General features: G+C 45.4%; 1 protein-coding gene across 11 annotated transcripts in view; it reads left to right on the forward strand.

The window, feature by feature from the left end:
- Nucleotides 1-20,199, forward strand: part of LOC308328683 (calcium-activated potassium channel subunit alpha-1a) — a 223,450-nt gene that overhangs the window by 82,899 nt on the left and 120,352 nt on the right. For all 11 annotated transcript variants that reach the window (XM_080782710.1, XM_080782713.1, XM_080782716.1 and 8 more), the window contains exon 3: nt 15,352-15,413. In XM_080782710.1, the coding sequence (XP_080638836.1) occupies nt 15,352-15,413 (62 nt within the window). The remainder of the gene's footprint in view (nt 1-15,351; nt 15,414-20,199) is intronic.

A 20,199-nucleotide genomic window follows, 5' to 3' on the forward strand; every position in this document is an offset into this window, starting at 1 on the left:
AATCTTCCCTCTAACCCCCCCTACCATTCTGTTTAAATACAATCTTCCCTCTAACCCCCCCTACCATTCTGTTTAAATACACCCTTCCCTTTAACCCCCCTACCATTCTGTTTAAATACAATCTTCCCTCTAACCCCCCCTACCATTCTGTTTAAATACTCTTCCCTCTAACCCCCCCTACCATTCTGTTTAAATACAATCTTCCCTCTAACCCCCCCCCCCCCCCCTTCCCTCTGTCTCCCCCACAAGCCATTTCCTCCTCCTTCCACCTCATGAGATCTCCTTCTACCTCTCCCAGTGGGGTTTCCTTCTAACAGTCCTCCCATCGGGGGTCTTCAGCCTTTTACCAGGTCAAGGACTCCTTAGCTGAGAGAGAGAGAGGGGGACGGGGGAGGGAGAGGGAGAGAGAATGGGCCCCCTACATAGTGGATAACATGATATAGTTTCAGTTCAGTTTGTTTGACATCACGAATATCAATGTATTTTGGTTTCATATCAAAGTGTATTTTAAGACATTTTAACCTTAGTAAACTCCACCTTTCTCTCTGTACGTGGTCTGCTCTTTCTTCCCGCTACACCAAATATCTTTTCCGGAAATAGCCAATCTAGCTCACAACGTTGCGAGGAATTGTGAGCTGATACGTAGCAGATTGGCTATTTTTGGCTAACGTTCTCCTCAGAATAGGGATGCTAGGGTTCAGATGGTTATCCCCTCACATTTCCCCCCCACCCCGGTTGTAACTCTGAGGACCCCTGGACCTACATCTTTCCATCTCCTGTCGCCATCGCCTCTATCTCTCCATCGTATCTCTCTCCCCGCCTCTCTCCCTACAACCTATCTCCCCCCCCCTCCCTCGTCTCCTCCCTCTCTCGTCTCCATCTGTTTCTCTCCTCCTGCTCTGATAACGTCCCAAGGTCACGGTCACACAGCGAACGTCTCTCTCTCTCTCTCTGGGGAGACGGGTACCATTAGAAGGAGCAGAGCGGACCTCCCTCCCTCTCTGTGTAGAACGTGCCGTGCAGCCAGGCCCAGCTAGCAACACTGAAACACGACTCTCTCCATTCCACTCCCATATAGTGAGGAGGGCTTCATCCCCCGAGTGTGTGTCTGTGTGTGTGTGTGTGTGTGTGTGTGTGTGTGTGTGTGTGTGTGTTTGTGTGTGTTTGTGTTTGTGTGTGGGGAGAGGAAATAGAAATGTTCTTAAGTTGTCTTATAATCCCCGTCTGACTGCATGACAGAGGAGACTTTTAGAGCTGTGCACTTCTTAAGCCGTTTCATGTCAAGGACCACAAATGATGTATTTGGCCGTGGAGCCCCACCTGAAAATGTTTTGTGCCACGTACTCCCCAGAAGCACATATTTGAGTTAAAAAGTGTATATATTCATATTCATATATTCAAAGATGTGCACATATGCTCAGATTGGTGAACCAATAGGATCCATCGCCGTGCTCACGCTGGCACCAATAGGATCCCACCTTGTTATACTCGCTGGCACCGCCCCTCTAGACCAGAAACCACACAGGCTGGGCGACCCGCCCCTCTAGACCAGAAACCACACAGAGTGGCCACCCGCCCCTCTAGACCAGAAACCACACAGAGTGGCCACCCGCCCCTCTAGACCAGAAACCACACAGGCTGGGCCACCCGCCCCTCTAAACCAGAAACCACACAGGCTGGGCCAGGCTAGAAAACCAGTGACTTATACTATAAGTGACTTTTACTATTAGTCACTGGTTCCCTAGCCTGGAACTGGAGTGTCCTATAAGTCTTCTAGGACACTCTCCAGTCCCATGACCGGGACGGCCTGCCCTTCCTATGCCATTTCCCAGCCATGCAGCCTCCTCTCGCTCGCCGCATGCCTGGCTGACGGAGATGCTCGTTCTAAAAGATCTGTCATCCTGTCGGACGATGGACCAGAGCATGCAGCTTCCATTCATTCACTCATATTCTTCACCTGTCCATCACCTGACACCGGTTCTATATAGGCACTCTCACTCTGTGGACATCAATCTGACCAGAGGGCAGCGGGGTTAAGCAACGGCCCATTCCAGAGGTGAACAGCTCTGCTCACCTCTTTGATGGACGGAGATTAGAGTTCTCCCCCCCCCCCCCCCCCCCTCCCTCCCCGGTCATAAAACACTGCCTGGTGGCCGGTGGCCTTCCAAAGCTACTAGAAAGTCCCGCTTATTTCACATCGTTGCTGTCCTCACGTGTCTGTGTGTGTGTGTGTGTGTGTGTGTGTGTGTGAGAGACTGTCTGACTGACTGACTGACTGACTGACTGACTGACTGTGTGTGTGACTGACTGACTGACTGTGTGTGTGTGTGTGTGTGTGTGTGTGTGTGTGTGTGTGTGTGTGTGTGTGTGTGTGTGTGTGTGACTGACTGACTGACTGACTGACTGACTGACTGACTGACTGACTGACTGACTGACTGACTGACTGACTGACTGACTGACTGACTGACTGACTGACTGACTGACTGACTGACTGACTGACTGACTGACTGACTGACTGACTGACTGACTGACTGACTGACTGACTGACTGACTGACTGACTGACTGACTGACTGACTGACTGACTGACTGACTGACTGACTGACTGACTGACTGACTGTGTGTGTGTGTGTGACTGACTGTGTGTGTTATTTAACTGGGGGAGCCTGGTTAAATAAAGTCAGATCTCAAGACTAAATGAGTATCATGGAGTAACACTACCCCTGTGCACAGATCGTTATATTAACCACTAGTCCTATCAATAGACTTGTTAGCATTTGGCTCGGGGGATACTCTTACTCTCTCTCTTTTTTGTTTTGTTTATTGAAGCCCGATATAAGAGGGATTAAATGAAGCACTAAATATGGTTGGGTGAGTGTGAGAGCTGGTGTGAGTGCTGCTGGATTTATTTATTATGTGCTGACGCTTAGCACCCGCCGCTAGTGACACGCCTTGGCTCTGGCAGGGCTCTGATTGGCTGGGGCTGTGTGAGGACTCAATCGGCAGAATTCAGCCTGCCAGTGCTACACTAAGCCGCGTAGCGCAGTGGCTCTCAAAGTGGGGTCCGTGGCTCCTTGTAGGGGCTTAGTTCCCAGGAGGTTCCCAGCAAAATGAGTTGATATAGCTTCAATTTCACTTTCACTGCGTTGTGAGCTTTTAGATCGGTTATTTTCAAGTCAAAGTCATACATACAGTGTATATATAGCACATATCACACAGTAGATTCAATGTGCGTCAAAAAAACAGAATGCAAAGGTCGATGGTGGTGGTGGTGGGTGGGGGGTGGGGGAGGCGGTGTAATAGGGGCACCGTGGTGAAGGGAGAACATGTTAGCAGGATGTGGGGGTGTGGCAGGCAGCGCTCGCAGCCATCAGGTCGCATTATCAGCAACAGAGCCGTGACAGTGGAAGTCGACCTGCGTTTGTCAGCGGTCGGCCGGTCAGTCAGTCCACGCCACGGTGGCACGAAGCTGTGTGCTCTCTCTGGCACAGATCCAAGCAGGTTGTTCCATGCTGCCATGCCATGATGGCAGGGAGCACATGCACAAAGCTGTGCAGCTCACCTCCATGCTGCAAGGTCAGATATTGCCAGATGTTTAGAATCGGTAACCATAACCAAAATAATGTTGAATGTTGAAGACCCCTGCTGGGGTAGAGAGGAAGGGACTGAGGAGGACTTATCCCCGAGGGTTAGTTGAATGAGAAATGGGTGAAGCGTGCCAGTGTAGTTAGCCTATATGCTAATGATGACTAGGTGAAGCGTGCCAGTGTAGCTAGCCTATGCTAATGATGACTAGGTGAAGCGTGCCAGTGTAGTTAGCCTATATGCTAATGATGAGGTGAAGCGTGCCGTCCTATAATGCTAATGATGGATGTGCAGTCATAGAGAAGGCCACTACTCTCCCAGTATCCATTAGTCAGTAAAGTACATTTACTTAGTACAATTAATCAAGTACAATTTTGACGTACTTTTACCTTACTGGAGTATTTCCAATTTTCAATACTTTGAACCACTCCACTACATCTCAGAGGCAAATATTGCACTTTTACTTCACTTATTCTATTACTTTACTTCAATTATTTGAAACTTGTTTACTAGTCAATTTGTAGATTTAGATTATTACAAAATGATTACAGTAACCACTTCAGCCCTGTATTTATTTTAGCTTGTCAATCTGCTATTTTGGATGCTTTCGTGTGACGCTGTAGTACGATCAAAGCAGGGGCGTTAATTTACGGAGGAAAAACAAAAAAACACACCATCAAAAGTTAGAATATGGAGATAAGAGGTGTATTTGTGCACCGACAGCAACTGTAATACCCATGTGACTCACTCCCATCCACGGAGGTGGAGGCTTGCGTAACGAGCCCAGTGCCGCTGAAGGGCAGGCCGGTTGGGTTCTCATCAGACTGCCACACAGAGTGGGAGCGAAGGTGGGACAAACATGAGACAGCATGTCAGAGGGAGGGAGCCATGTGCTGCGGCACCAACACTGTCGAGACATATTTCTCCTCCTCTCTCTCCCCTGACAACTATATACTTTGGCGACGTCAGTAATCCCCTTTCCTTGACATTTTTTGTCATGACGAATGTCGTCATTTTTCACTAAGACATTGTTGCTGTTGGGCAGAAACCTCTACTTCAATATTTTGTTTTTTTCTCCCTGTAAATTAAAGGCCTACATGATCAATCGGCGTCACACAAAAGTAGCAGATCTGCAAGTTTATTTCGCGCCTCGTTTTGAGCTGGTGGTTTTGCTACTTTTGCATTTAAATCGTGAAAGGTAACAGTTTAGGAAATATGAGGTTTCCACCCAACAGAGGAGATATTTTTCCTCCTCTCCTGACACTAAATTCGGTCTGAGGATTCAGATAACCAAAAATAATGTAATCCTCTTCCCTTGACATTTTTGTCATAACAAATGTCATCATTTTACACTAAAGATATGTGGATTAACATCATGACTTTCACAGTAAATGTATATGGTTTAACACGCATACATTTTATGTTAGATTGTACTGTAGGATCAACAGATGCATTTTACACTACATGTTTAGAGTGGCACATTTTACCGTAAATATATATGGCTTAACTGCCTTCTGTGGGATCAACAAATGCATTTAGCTGAAGATAATGTGAATCCTCAGTCCTCACAGGCAGTTTTACAGTATAGATGCACGCATGCATCTAAAGTTCCTGGTTTGATCTGGTTTGTGCATGAATTCATAGATGATTAACACACAGCTCCTGTACGCTTCTGGGATGGTCTCACAGGAACAAGACAAAGGAACATGGGTTTGGTCATGGGGAAACATCTAGGCTACGCACCGTCAGGCAAATTAATCTGGTTAAGTTGATGATTAATTGTCCTACAAATAATTGCTAATTGACTTGTTGATTGTGTTTTTGGCATTGAACATCAGACATTGGAATACATTTGTTTGCCTTTGTTTGCTTTGTAATCAGAAATTTCACATGGCAGATGTGACAAATAATTTAAATATAATAAATTGCAAACAAATTGTTGACATATTTAATCATTTTATACTTAAGAAGAAGAAGAAGAATAGCGGAAATATGTAAACTTATATATCTGCTATTTTTGGGAAAATGTTGGAAAATGTATACACATTTGCAACATGCAAAAATAATTGCGATTATCTAAAATAATTGCAGATTATTTAATAATTGTGACAGGCACATTGATTCTTCCTTCTTGCTCCTCAAAATGCCACGCCGCGACATATTGCTTTGCAGCAGCTGCAGTATTGATCACCCTCTCTATATTTGTGAAAGAATAAAAAAACAACATAACACATTAAAGTAATTCAGGGAGTTCATTAATGTGCATTTAAATTTCAACGAATGTGTCAATTGACCTTCATCGTCATTGGAAAGCCATCGGCAGGCCGAATCTCAGACAGTCTGCAGTGGACTTTCCAGTATTCTGATAGCCCGGGTTATAAAAGGTTCGGTGTTGGTGGCTCTGCTCATCTCCATTTCTTTGACAGTCGTAAACCGTCTTCCTGTCAAGAGCATGGTGATTGGAGAGATTCAAGGTGTTTTCAAGGTGTTTGATAGCCACAAGGACTGTCCAATGATGCCAACAGGCGCTCCGCGCCAGGTCCGTGGATTAATGACACTCTCCCTCAATGACTCATGGCGCTTTTTGCTCTTGGACTTCTGGGATTTTCCATTGGCATCACTTTCGAGCATGGGTTTCTCACGCTAGGGTGCCTTGGTGCAAGTCCAGGGGTGCCTCAGAATAATTTGATAATGTTTGGAACATTATCTTGGTGCCTTATTTTTCAGTCTACTGCAGTACACCAAGTTTCTTCTCCAAATTATGTCAGATCTACAAGCTCGCAACGTGTCATGTAGCTGCTTGTAGTAACCGGGCGTTACAATCTTCCATTACTACCTCGCGCTGTCAAGTCTGATACCCCTTTTTTAAGCATTTATATTCCAAACGAGATGCTTGGTTAAGTCAGCAATTTTGGACAGAACATTGCCGTTCTGATCAAAACCATGGACAGCGACGTAGATTCAGAGATAACAGACAGTTTTGTCGGACCGTAAACAAGGAAGTGAACGGCTGCGTGCATGCACGAAACATGTGCGCTGAGCAAGGTGTTGCCTAGCAACGGGAGCTGTCAAAAAATGCATTACAGCGATCCCGTGTTATATCATTAAAGGGATAACCTGAGACAAAAATGTTTGAGAACCCCTGCATGAGAGGCCTGCTAAGAGGCAACTGCTGTTAATGATGATGGTGTTGATTTTAGCGTTTAGACTTTATATTCCATGTTTGTTTGTTTTTTGCTTTGTCGTTTTACAGTGTGCACTGCTTGGGAAGAGCTAATAACAGGCATAGATGTAAATTGTGCAGTCAAAGTGCACGCCGTACAACTATACAGAGTAAAAAAGAAAAGAGAGGAAAAAAGCAATGAGGGCCAAGCGCAAATCTGGCAAAACAAGTGTACAGTACAAGCTAGCTGGTAGATTAACTTGTAGATCTGCAATTTTCACAGTCATGCGACAAAGTATACAATTGATTTGTTGATACAGTGGAGGTTTCTGCCTGACATACTGTAAAACACAGAGTATTCATCTAATTGAAAAAGTCACCAATATTATAATTGCTAAGAAATCAACTGTTGCACCTCTGGTTGAAGCTCAGAACTGTACACCTTTGTAGCCCCCCCCCCAACACCCCCACAACTATTGCTGGTGAGAGTGGAAGGAAAGAGCTCCCGTGGAGTGCTTACGTATGGATGGATGCCATACAATTTTAATAGAGGTCTCCTTTGTTGACATTCTCACAGCGAGAATCACGCCTCAGCTCAGCCCTGGCTGTTTCCTATCTGTCTAATTCTGTAAGCGACGACTATAGCTGTTTAGCCTCGCGTGTTACGTAACCTCGGCACATTTTGTTATGAAATCAAATGCTTGCAAACAATTTTGACAGTTTGACTAATAGGGGGAGCATTATGCCCTCAAAACATCACTCTGCTGTTTCATTCATGTGTAAATGATTCTCTGAAAACATCCGTCTGAGATGAATCGTATCACGGGTAGAAATGGCCTGAGGTGTCCTTTGTCTTGTGGTTCTGAAACCCTCTCTGGCTGTAAGTTTTAAGGCCCTTCATCTTCATCTTTAAGGCCCTTCATCCCGGCTAAGCCATCAAGCAGGGTCAGACCAGTGAGTAAGCCAATTAAACCTGGTCTGATCCCGACGTTATAGGTTACTGTGGTCGGCGTGGACTTGCCATAGCGGCGAGACAACGCAAAGACGAACCTGACCGAGCAGAAAGAAAGGCATGGTAAAACGCAAACCACTGTGTGCTCAGCGCATGAGAGAGAGAAGGCGTTGGATGGGGAGTGGAAGACAAAGGTCATGACAAAGCAACACTGGAAGGAGAGATAGTGTAGTTATCCCTGCCAGTCAGAAGGCAAGGGGGAGATCGTGCTTTCGGCCATCTGTTTGCTAGTCTGTGTGTCTGTCATCGTTGGTCTTGTCAGAATGATCAGCGTTGTTGTAGTTGTCTGGGCGTGATGAGACAGAAAACACGTTTTGTCAGATCGGAGAAGGGCTAGAAAGATAAGACTCTTGCAGTATTTTTTGCAATGACGATTGAATAACCTTTGCATGGTGTTCAAGGTTGATTTCAAGGTCGAAAATGACGCCCAGGTTTTTTAGCATTTGCGCATGTCTCAGATATGTCAATATCATACATGGTAGATGTCAAAGAAAGGACAACCCGTCCTGGCAGAGATACAGTATGCATTACAATCAGTGATTTTCAACCTTTTTCATGTCAAGGACCCACAGTTTGATATCGTCTCTGTTGGCTGGTAACCTCGTATGTCCAAATCATAAGCATCCACTTGGCTCCTAATTATCAATCATCTAACTGGGAGTGGGGACCCCCTTGAGAACCTAGTGCATTACGGCATGAACCTCTATAGTTAATTGCATATTTGCGTTTTTTGCATTTCCTTTGTTTCCTGGATTTTGCCGTGAGATTGTTTACTTTGTCTGCCTTTTGATGTCGACCCCGGAAAATGGCTCTGTAACGGCGGTATGCAAATCAGCCCTCGAATTGGCTGCCTCATCGCCCCACAGGGCCTTTGTATGAATTGGCTTTCCTCATCGCCCCACAGGGCCATTGTATTGTTTTGCTCAAGTAGGCATTTTTGTACTTCATAATTAAAATTAAAAAATCCAAATCAGCCTAAATCAAAACTTCCCACTGCTGTGGCGTGCGTGTGGGCTATAATTCGGTGCCAAGGCGTTATTGAAGAGGATATGCTCCTGCGAGAGCGCTAATTGTTCTTTTGATAACGCCGGAGGTGCAGTGGGGATATTTGGCAAAGCGTCGCAACGGACCGCGTGCCAGACCGCCCGCCCCGGAACAACACTGACGGACGGGCAGGCCAGCGCTTGGCGGACACGGCGACGGAGGGGAAGCGGGGGGACGTTGCATTATGGATAGAAGCGTAAATAATGCATTAAAACACCATGCATTAACCAAGGTGTTTGTGGACGGCGCCTGAGCATAGCTTATGTTTCTCAATGCACTGTTTTTAAGAGCGAGAGAGAGAGTCCTCTATATCTCCATACCTTTGAATCAAAAGACTGGAGATCAAGGCCTTTGAATCCTGAGTTTTCTACTGTGTGCTTGGAATGAACACCTACGCCAGACTCTTTGCCCTTGTTGGCACATGATGGGATACTACTGGGTGGCTTATACCCTTCATCTTGAAATCGAAAAGTGTGTGTGTGTGTGTGTGTGTGTGTGTGTGTGTGTGTGTGTGTGTGTGTGTGTGTGTGTGTGTGTGTGTGTGTGTGTGTGTGTGTGTGTGTGTGTGTGTGTGTGTGTGTGTGTGTGTGATTGCGTGACTTTATGTGTTTATGGTTCTGATGGTGTCATATTTGCAGATGCCGGAACTTGAAACCCATGATGCACGCTCTGGCACATGCTCCCTGTCTCTCACACAGGCACGCACGCACAGCACAGAGTCCCACACACAAACATGCCACAGCACAGCACACCGCAGGACACACACACACACACACACACACACACACACACACAGCACAGCACAGCATGCACGTGCAGCACACACAGGAAGAGTAGTCTTCACTGTGGTGAGGACTAATGAGCATCCGTAATAAACAATACACGCACACAGGTGTCCACACACGTGCACACGCACACACAGACACAGACACACACTATTACTACACTATGGCTGGTGGAGGCCGTACAGCTTAACACTTTAAAAATAGACAGCGCTCCACTAATGAAAACGTATGCGCCTGTTACACGGGGACGTCAGCTCTGGACATGGTGGAAAAAGTACTACACTTGTTTACTTGAGTAAAAGTAGCAGTGCTGCGACATTATACTCTTGTTTCAGTGCAAGTGAAAGTCTGGCATTCAGAATGCACTTGAGTACTGCATGAGTACAAAAGCATTGGCATCAGAATATTCTGTAGCATATGGGGCGGCAGTGGCTCAGAGGTAGAGTGGCCAGGAACCACAAGGTTCCCAGCAGTTCGATCCCGGGCTCCCCCAGAGTTGGTGTCGAAGAGTCCTTGAGCAAGACTCTGAACCCCTAATTGCTCCTGATGTGCAGGTTGGTGCCTTGCATGGTTTCCTCCTCCATCGGTGTGGGAATGGGTGAATGTAATGCACAATCTCTGTAAAGTGTCTTGTAACAGAAGCTCGTCTTTTCTTTCACCCGGAAAATACATTTTGTGGCCGTGATTTTATTCAGAGATAAATATGTATTTTATTTTTTATTAACGTGGAGACGGACGGCAGGCGATATGTTCACTTCCGGTTAATTTGTATCTGTTGCTCACAGTAGCTAGAACCATGCATAATGTTGGCAAAGAGTGTAATCTATCATAAACCATGCACTGAAAAGACCACATGGCGTAAATTTACGTAATTGACGCTTAACCGCTCGATTGGACTAGCGAATGTCAAAGGACCAAAAGTACTCAATATGCAGAATGTCCCATTTTATTATATAAAAAAATATAGACTGCATGTATAACATTATTTTATGATAAAGGAAGTCATAAACCGTCTCGTCAGGGCTTTTATTTTGTAGGAGGCGGGGATGCCCCTGTCTGGTGTGCTTCTTCAGGGTTTGAACGCAGTGATACTGATGTGCTGTGGCCACTGAGAGTCATCACTATGATTGTGTGTTTGAGGTCAATAGAGAGAGAGGGGGGAGAGAGAAGGAGGGAGAGAGGGGGCAGGGGAGATGGAGAGAGAAGCGGGGAGGGATGTCTAAGACAAATGTCTTCCTCGGGAGACAAAATAATAAAGAACCTTGAAAAGAGATGGAGAGAGGAGGGGGAGATTGGAAGAGCGGAAGGTGGGGAAAATAGAGATTGAGGGAGAGAGAGTGATGGGGGAGAGAGAGAAGGGGGGAGAGAGAGAGAGAGAGAAGGGTGTGGGAGGAGAGAAAGAGAGCTCTAGATGGACAGGCTTTCACAGATGAATAACTGGGTCATGATGACACTTGTGATCTCCTCAGCTCATCATGGGGGCTTCACTGTTGACTGCTCAGCTATTTAGTAACTGAGTACATGTACTAAAGTACTAAGCATTTACACTGAGTAAACTGTTGCGTTACTCGAGTTGGAGAGTTTTTTTTATTCTTTATATTTCTATCTTAGGGGCAAATGGGGATAATGTTGAGTATGCTACTAGAATTTTGCGGCGCACTTGTGTCTAACGCCATGAAGCGGTCTGTGTTGTTGTCGTTTCTCTGTCAATATCGTGTGTCCGAGTGAGACACACAAAGCGTACATTTTGAACTAAGGCCGATCAGCGATGTGTCTTTGGCTACTTGACCGTGTTGTTCCGTGTTAAGTTGTTTTTTCTTCTCTGTGAATAAGAGAGAGAGAGAGAGATAAACCAATAGTCTGTATAGTCATAGGCATAGTCTGTAATACGTCACGGTGTATGACTTGGCCAGATGAACTGGCGCACAAAGTTGTGTGCTCCATGGGCACTAGGCCTATGTGGGCGTGGAATTCTTCCAAATGTAATTATAGATAATTATCTCCCATGTCCATATTCTAACCTTTTGTGATTTGGGTTCATAATGTCTATATTTTTAAGTGTTAAATAGGGCCTTTAAATTATTTTTTTGCATTTCCACATAGTTTTATTGCTACCGTTACTCTAGTAACATCTCCAGCACTCTGTCAGGCTCTGTGTGTCCCGTTGCATTTCCCTTTGGCAGGATGTGATGCTTTTATCAGTTTACATGACCTTATTCAGCTCTTTGTCAGTTTGTTTTCTCCGTCTGACACTTTCTCTTTGTCTCTCTTTCTGTCTCTTTCTGCCTCTCTCTCTCTCACTCTCTCTCTCTCTCTCTCTCTCTCTCTCTCTCTCTCTCTCTCTCTCTCTCTCTATCTTTCTGTCTCCCTCTGTCTCTATCTCGTCTACCTCTTCGTCTCACCCCGTTTCTCCCACAGAGACGAGGAGAGGCACAAATTAGCTTCGAGGAAGGAAATGTCATTGTGTGTGCGTGCGTGCATGCATGTCGTTACAGTAAGCTAATAGCTAATTAGCCGCTGGGCTCTAGGTCAACTAAAGCATGTCATTTCCATCTCAATAACCCCCTAAAGTGACATGGAACCCAATCATGTGTACACTCTCAGAGTTACAGACCCATAAGGCTCCCATTTGTTTTCCTCATAACCATCAACAATGTAGCATGGGAAGTTGCCCCCCCCACCCCCTGGTGTGGAAACCCCTCAATGTATCATGGGGAGTTGGGGACCCCCCTTGGTGTGGAAACCCCTCAATGTATCATGGGGAGTTGGGGACCCCCCCTGGTGTGGAAAACCTACTGCCCTTTTGAGAACCACTGCACCGCAAGCTAACTACTCCCCCTTGTGGGGGAATGAAGCACAGCTTCTAATTGTAGCTTCTAATTCAGGTTCAGGTCAACCATAACTAGTTGGATCAGATCTGATGATGCAATGTCCCCCACCACAACCTCCCCAACCCCATCTGTCAGGCAGCTTCCTGGATAATCAGCCCAGTAGAGAGAGAGAAAGAGAGAGATAGCCTCTCATTCAGAATGTAATCATAGCATGTCGGCTTAACCACTTAAACGCCCATATGGTTGACTGGAGCCCCTCAGGGCTCTGCACTAGTGTAGTGTATATTGTGTTCCGTTGTCTGTTATCGCCGGGAAGGCTTTCGCGAGGAAAGTAGCCGATCAACAAGCTTAGGTCACTCACTCTCACCTTACCCACTATACGGTTTAACCCATTCTGACCTGAGATCAGATTCATACGAGGTTTCCACTGGACACACACTGGTCCGATGAACCCATTCTGACCTGAGATCAGATTCTAAAAATGTCAGTCGTTCTTCGAATTTTTCAAAAATAGCAGACCTACAAGCTCGTATCGCGCCACTCGGTGGCGCGATATGAGCTTGTAGATCTGCTATTTTTCAATAGGTAAAGCATAACATGATGCTAACACCAAAATGGGTGCCCGGTCAGAATGGGTTAAGTGGTTTGAGCCCTTTCTGGCCTGGCTCGCCTGCTTTGTGTCGTTCGCTTTGTTCCTTTGCACGCATGGCTCTGTATAGGCCACCCCCCCCCATCCCCTCCCCACCCCACTCCTGCTCTGTCCAAACTACAAGCCCCATGCCACCGCGTCCCACACACTCTGTCCAAACTCCCAGCCCCATGCCACCCCCCCATCCCCTCCCCACCCCACTCCTGCTCTGTCCAAACTACAAGCCCCATGCCACCGCGTCCCACACACTCTGTCCAAACTCCCAGCCCCATGCCACCCCCCCATCCCCTCCCCACCCCACTCCTGCTCTGTCCAAACTCCCAGCCCCATGCCACAGCGTCTCACCCACTCTGTCCAAACTCCCAGCCCCATGCCACCGCGTCTCACCCACTCTGTCCAAACTCCCAGCCCCATGCCACCGCGTCCCATTCAAATGCAAGGGGAGGTGTATCCGTATAACCTGGGAACGCGCTGGCCATCGATCAAGCCAATGGTGCGTTGCATGAAGGTAATCGGGCTCCCCATCATCTATAATGAATGCTGCTATCATCTCCTCTGGCTGATAGAGAGGCCTGCTATTGTGCGATGGCTGAATTGAATAGGATAACATTCAATGTGTGCCGTGAGAGAGAGAGAGAAAGAGAGAGAGAGAGAGACAGAGAAAAGGGGTTGACAATTGCGGATCCTTTCACGGCGGTAGACCGCGGAGGAGACTTTGTAAATTATGATTATGTTTGAAGTGTTGTCGACGAGTAAGCGTATGTCACCAGAGATATTTTTTTGAGTTTGAACACTGGTGTTGCACACTGGTGTTTTGCACCCAACAGGTGCACATTTTGCACTTGATGATGACCGATGTTGTATTATGTGAGGGGGGGCTGGAACTCCATATTTCCAGGTGGGGGTCTGTAGCCAAATACAGATAATTCTGGGGGTCCTTGACATGAAATAGTTTGAGAACCACTGACATAGAAACATAGGTTTTTCAGAAAACTTGGAAGCCATTCTTTTAGAATCTGCCTCAGGTCTAAGTGGGTTAGTATGGGCACACCAGTCCAAGTGCCACCGTCACCTTGATTCATAATGCACGTCCACCGACGGCCCACACTGTGCCGTTACTGTACCAGACGGGAACACGAGAAAGCCTGACCGTCTGACCTGCTCCAGCGTCACCACACGGTCCGAGCCGTGACTCAGCAGCGTCGTCGAGGTATTGCTCAGCAGCACTTGATATCGATGTAGTTTTGGACATAATGAGGTTTCCACCCGACAGAGATGTGTGTGTGTGTGTGTGTGTGTGTGTGGTCCCCTGCAAGGACACCCCACCACCTCCGGGTCCCCGACACGTCGTCACACAGAGGGCTAAGGTTACCCATGTGTGGCTTTTCTTTCCCCTTGTGTCTGTGTGTGTGTGTGTGTGTGTGTGTGTGTGTGTGTGTGTGGCCTCAATTTACAACCACGTGTGTTAGCCGGGCGCCGTCTTTCATTTTACAAGCATCCATTATTCAACTCGGGGTTGTTTACGGCATGGTCTTGTTTTGTCTGCGTGTCTGTGAAAAAACGTAATATTGAATTGGCATTATATTTCTTGTTGGCAGGAGTCTACTGAATGCCAGGTTTATGTAACATGGGAAGGGGATGGATTGTGAAACATAAGACGCAATAATCATATTCATGTCATCAAATTACATAGATTTTGTTATTGTACTTTGTGGCGCTACAGTAGGTGAAATGTTTTCTTGAAGAAAAGCTGTTTCTGATAATAAAATATGTTTCTGATCATGTGGGTTTGATTTCCTGGGGGGGCGGCGGTGGGGGGGAATCCATGCCTCTGTTTTTGATACCCCCCATGACTGGTGGGGATACAGTATGTTTTGTCCCTTTTTCTGGTCAAACTGGATTTTATATGCTTGATATTTTATGTTTGATAATGTTCAATTTGTATAGAGCTGGTGGAGAATATGTCCTCCCCTTCTGTTTTTGAGTGGTGCAACCACTCCTACAACCAGCAATGTCCGTGTAACTGTTTGTTTGTGTACCTGAATGAGCACGAGTATGTGACTTATTTATACCAGTAGGGGGCGCCAGAAACAGAGAGAGGGGTAGTGCTGTGTCTCTAATGAGAGAGAGAGAGTGAGAGAGAGAGAGAGAGAGAGGGGGGGAGGGGGGGGGGGAATTGCACCACTCAGTTCACACGTGTGTGATTTTTTATTTGTTCATTTCATTCCTTTTTTTGACTATTCTGATGATAACATGTGCTTTTCTCTTCCTTTTCTCTTTCCAGGTGGTCTTGGTCTTTGCACTCAGCATCGGGGCCCTTGGAATTTACTTCATAGACTCTTCCGAGTAAGTATTTCAATTTTGTTATGATGTTCTTTGAGCCAAAGCTCAAACTATCCTTGGTATTGACGCCGTGTTCCTGACATCCGCTGTATACATCTGTCATCCTCATGAATCTACATAACTGAACGATAAATAGAGTTCTTCTGTGTGCATCCTTTATTACCTCAGTGCACACCGAATGCAAATGTGGTGGGTGTACAGTATGCTGTATGTGCATGCCCCCCCCCCACACACACATACATACACACACACACACACACACACACACACACACACACACACACACACAAACACATCTGTTTCTTTGGATTTGTCAATGGGGGGCCTGTTTGTTTCCATGGTAACAGAACAGGCATGATATCAGTGCCGTGACTATATCGCTGCCTGTGTGCACGCACGTGTGTGTGTGTGTGTGTGTGAGAGAGAGAGAGAGAGAGAGGGGGAGAGAGAGAGTCCATCGCTGGCAGTCACCCAGCTATAGAGTGAGAGAGAAAGTCCATCGCTGGCAGTCATCCAGCTATATATAGAGAGAGAGAGAGAGATAGAGAGAGAGAGAGACCATCGCTGGCATTCATCCAGCTATACATAGCACAGCATCCTGGCATCACTCCACTGCTGCCCCACCCACACCAGTACTGTACCGTAGCTACTTGAAATCCCAGCATCCATATTTTGGGCGTAACGATTGGCCAAACGCAACAGATCTGATCTACAAGCTCACAACACGTTTCTGGTAATAAAATGTTTCTGATCATATCACATAAGGAAAGGAGACGGAGAGACATGTTCTGGAGAGTGATACATTAAAGTGAGCTGAATGGCGCAAATCTGCAGGATTCCAGGCCAAATCGATCTGGATTCCAGGCAAAATCAGTCTGGATTCCAGGCCAAATCAGTCGTACCAAAACGTATCAAGTACAGTCACAACTAAAGTCTGTTTTATGACACTGTGTTATGATCAAGTATGGTGTTAATTTACGAGAAAACACAAAAAGGTTGGAATCTGGGGATGAGAGGTTTTCTGCCCGACAGGCAGCAACATTTTGTTCATCATTAATGTGTTTTCTTCCTATGACTCTGTACTTTGTATCTGTAACTCAACTGCTGTGCTTCCACTGGTTCCTGCCTGCGGTATATCAATAGAGGTATATTCTATTCTATTCTTCCTACAAACCAAATAGAGTTTGTGTCCGGTCCTGGCACCAAACACCGAAACTCGAACCCTGCAATCAGTAACGACCAGCGCCTCAGGGTGAATTTGAAGACTTAACACAAGGTTAAAGTACAAGTATACAGCCCAAAGGTTCTAGCTGTATCTACAGCAGGTGCATGCCACGGAAATTCAGTTTGCGAATGCAGCTTTCGAGTTGCACAACCATTCCATAACACCTATTTTTATTTTTTTAAGCTCCATAGCATTGTTGCTTAAGCTTACTAAACTGATGACAAAGGCAAGAACAATAGAACCCAATAACGGCATCAGCCTGGCTGGCTATTGTAAGTCAGTTGCTGGCCGGCTCCATATATTCAGATCTAGGTGATGATCCAGTCTCCATGACGCACACCATATGGAGCGTGTCTTCAGTGTTTGATGAGGTCAGATCAACATATGGAATGTCATATATATTAATGTGTGTGTGTGTATATATATATATAATATTTTTTTTAATCAGAAATGACAAACAGATGACAGCTTCCTTTCTCTGGTGTCTATAGATTGTGGAACAGCTACAAGAGTGTTCACTAAATAGCCCTTCAATGAATCAATAAAGCAGAGTCTTTGAATCCATACGCCGATAGTTTCATGAGTAGTAGGAGCTCATGATCTATTCTATGATGTCAAAGGCTATGCTGCCTGAAGTCCAAAAGTACTTGCCTTCATGTCAATCTGTTTACCAATATTGAGGTATTTGGTCAATTATTTAAGGGGTCAATCCCAAAGGGCTTGTTGTATTTATCTTCTTTTCTTTTCTTTTCTTTTGTTGCAAAAAATGCAGTTCTGGCTTAACCGTGCAGTCGTTTTTTGTACAACTTGGCAATAGGGCTAGGCCAAACGGTGAGGACGCAAAGCCCACAACCTTTGACCAAAGGGTGGCACTATAGCACTCAATTGAACATGCAAACTTTTAACAGGCATATAACTCATGAACTGTTTGACGATCAGGCAGCAATAAAACTTCAATACACATATGCGTCTCCTCGTGCCGAACAACCTGCGTCTTCTGACCTTTGACCTCTGACGATCACCCACTATTTAGAATTATGAATCATTTCTTCTGTCGGTGCTCCAGGCCAAACCGTCATTTTTTTATTGCCACATTTTTACGAAATATGGCAATAATATGGTAGAGGGCTGTGTCATCCTGCTTAGTCACGAAGCCCACAACCATTGGCCAAAGGTTGGCGCTATAGCACTGAAAAATGCTAACTTTGAACAGGCATAGTTCATGAACCACTTGACCACCAGCAATACAACTTTATTTACACACACTATGCATCTCCTCATGATGAACAAATGTGGTTATGCAACATTTAGATCTCCCACCATTTTGAATTGAAAACTCCCGGGATCTACACACAAATGTTGGACCAATAACTAATGAAAATATTTTGTTTTTAAATGTATGAGCCAATGGAAATTGGAAGTTTTATAAAAATAAATCTTCTTCTGCCCCTAATACATACATGCAGAATCACAGGTTTATGAAACTTTACAGTATGGTAGAGGGTCATGCCAAATAGCGCTGTAACCAGGGGCGCTATAGCAATCATTTGAAAATGAAACCTTTGAACAGGCATAACTCATGCCTCGTTTGGCCAAAAGCCATGGCACTTGTTTCCACATGTGCCTCGATACTCATGCAGAACACATCTGTTACTTTGTACGTGAAGACATTTGTATATATATATATATATATATATATATATATATATGTATATATATATCTCCTCTCCCTCTGCCTTTGGGTTCCTTTACTTTGGGAGACTTACTTCTCTACAGCATACCAAAAATAAATCATTCAATGCCACAAAAAAAGAACACCCATCCTATTATAATGTCATCCTTATCTGTATCTCCTTCAGAGTCAGGCAATCCCAAACCTGACGGGATATATATATATCCAGCTGGGTGGTGGATGGAAAGCGGAGGATGTAAGACATGGGGGAAACAGAAACATATAGCCGTCACTGCCAGGGGGATAATGAAGGGAGCTGTACGGCTATGTCTGGCGGCTGCCGGCTTGAACCGTAGGTGTCTGACAGGGTTATAGAGAGTCACCACTGACAGTCCTTCCTCCCCGGTGTTTGGTTCCTGCATTTTTCATTTGGTAGCACTCGGTGTGGGTGCACGTCGTGCCGCCTCAGGTTCCCGATACTGCCTTATACAAAGCCAAAGTGCAGAGACTACGAAAAAATAAATGAACTGAGAAATGGGTTTAAAAGTGTTTCAACTGGCTCCGCCAAATGAGATATCGACATATAAGTGGATATATCTGTTCTTGAGGTAATTGCTTATCCGCAAAAATCACGAAGGCTAATTTGACCTTTGGGATACATAAATAAGTCTGTGTCCAAAGACGTAGTTACTGCACTTTGGCCCTGTGGGGCAGTGTAGGCGAGCGGTGAGTGCATCGATTAGACTGAAGCGCCTTGATGTTGTTGCAAACAGCAATCATGCTCACAATGTTTGGTAAAGGGGGGGGAGGAGGGGGCCTAGTATAGACCCCAGGGAGACTCCGGTCAAAGGAGTATTATCATTGTTGTCGGGCAGATCCCTCTTATCTCCATATTCTAACTTTGTGTTGGTTTTCCCCCCCCTGTAAATGAACACCCTACTTGATCATACTACAGTGTCAAAAGTAGCACATCTTGAGCAAATCAAACACTTAAAATGGCCCAAACAGTCAGTGATCCACTGTGTCTTATTTGTCTCCTAAGAACTAGAAGGGGTGTATCTCTGTTTGCGAATGCAGTGAGCACTTACTATGAGACCTAGCAGATCATGTCTGTGTGTGTGTCCGTCTGTCCCGCTATCCAAATATGGAGTGTGTTGCATCAGCAATCACTCAGCTCCATATATGGGCACAAAAGGGGCCAGTGATTTGTTTGTTGTGGACCTGGCCCCTTTTGTGCCCATATATGGAGCTGAGTGCGTTTGCTCCCTGCGTTCGCGCGTCTTACTCGTATATATAGCCTACAGATAATGAGGTGTGCAAGTCAAAATGGGGAAAATTGCTCAAAAGCAGTTGTTCAAAGCTAGCAAAAACAAATCTTGTGCTTCTAGATCAAATCAAGCTGTGGAAATGTGGATTCTAATGCAACAATAACTGACTGAATTGGGACACATCACTGACTCGAAGAGAACAACAACCTCACATCACAGACAGACAGACAGGCCTGTATTGATCTCCGTGAGGAAATTCAGGCGTTAAGATAACACATTATAATAATCATCATCATCATCATGTAAGGATTAAAGGCACTGCATTGTCTGTGTTCTTGCCATACAGTTGAATTGACGATCTTACACTCTCGGCTACTTTCTTTGTGTTATATTTCCATTGAGATTTCTGCTTACTTTCCTCTGTGCCAAATGCCAATTCTGTACACCTTTTCCTGGGCCTCTTGTGCTCCTAATTAACCTTCCTATTCTGGGCATGTCATTAACTCATTTTACTGCAGGTGCCGTGAATTTATATTTTTATTTTTTATATTTTCCAATTCATTTTTTTTTTTCTGAATTTCCCTACGTTTTGAATAGCCCAAGTGTATCAAACGGGCTTAAGTG

Source organism: Protomyctophum bolini (genome assembly GCF_963924005.1).
Source record: "Protomyctophum bolini genome assembly, chromosome: 14".
In the NCBI taxonomy this organism is placed as follows: Eukaryota; Metazoa; Chordata; class Actinopteri; order Myctophiformes; family Myctophidae; genus Protomyctophum; species Protomyctophum bolini.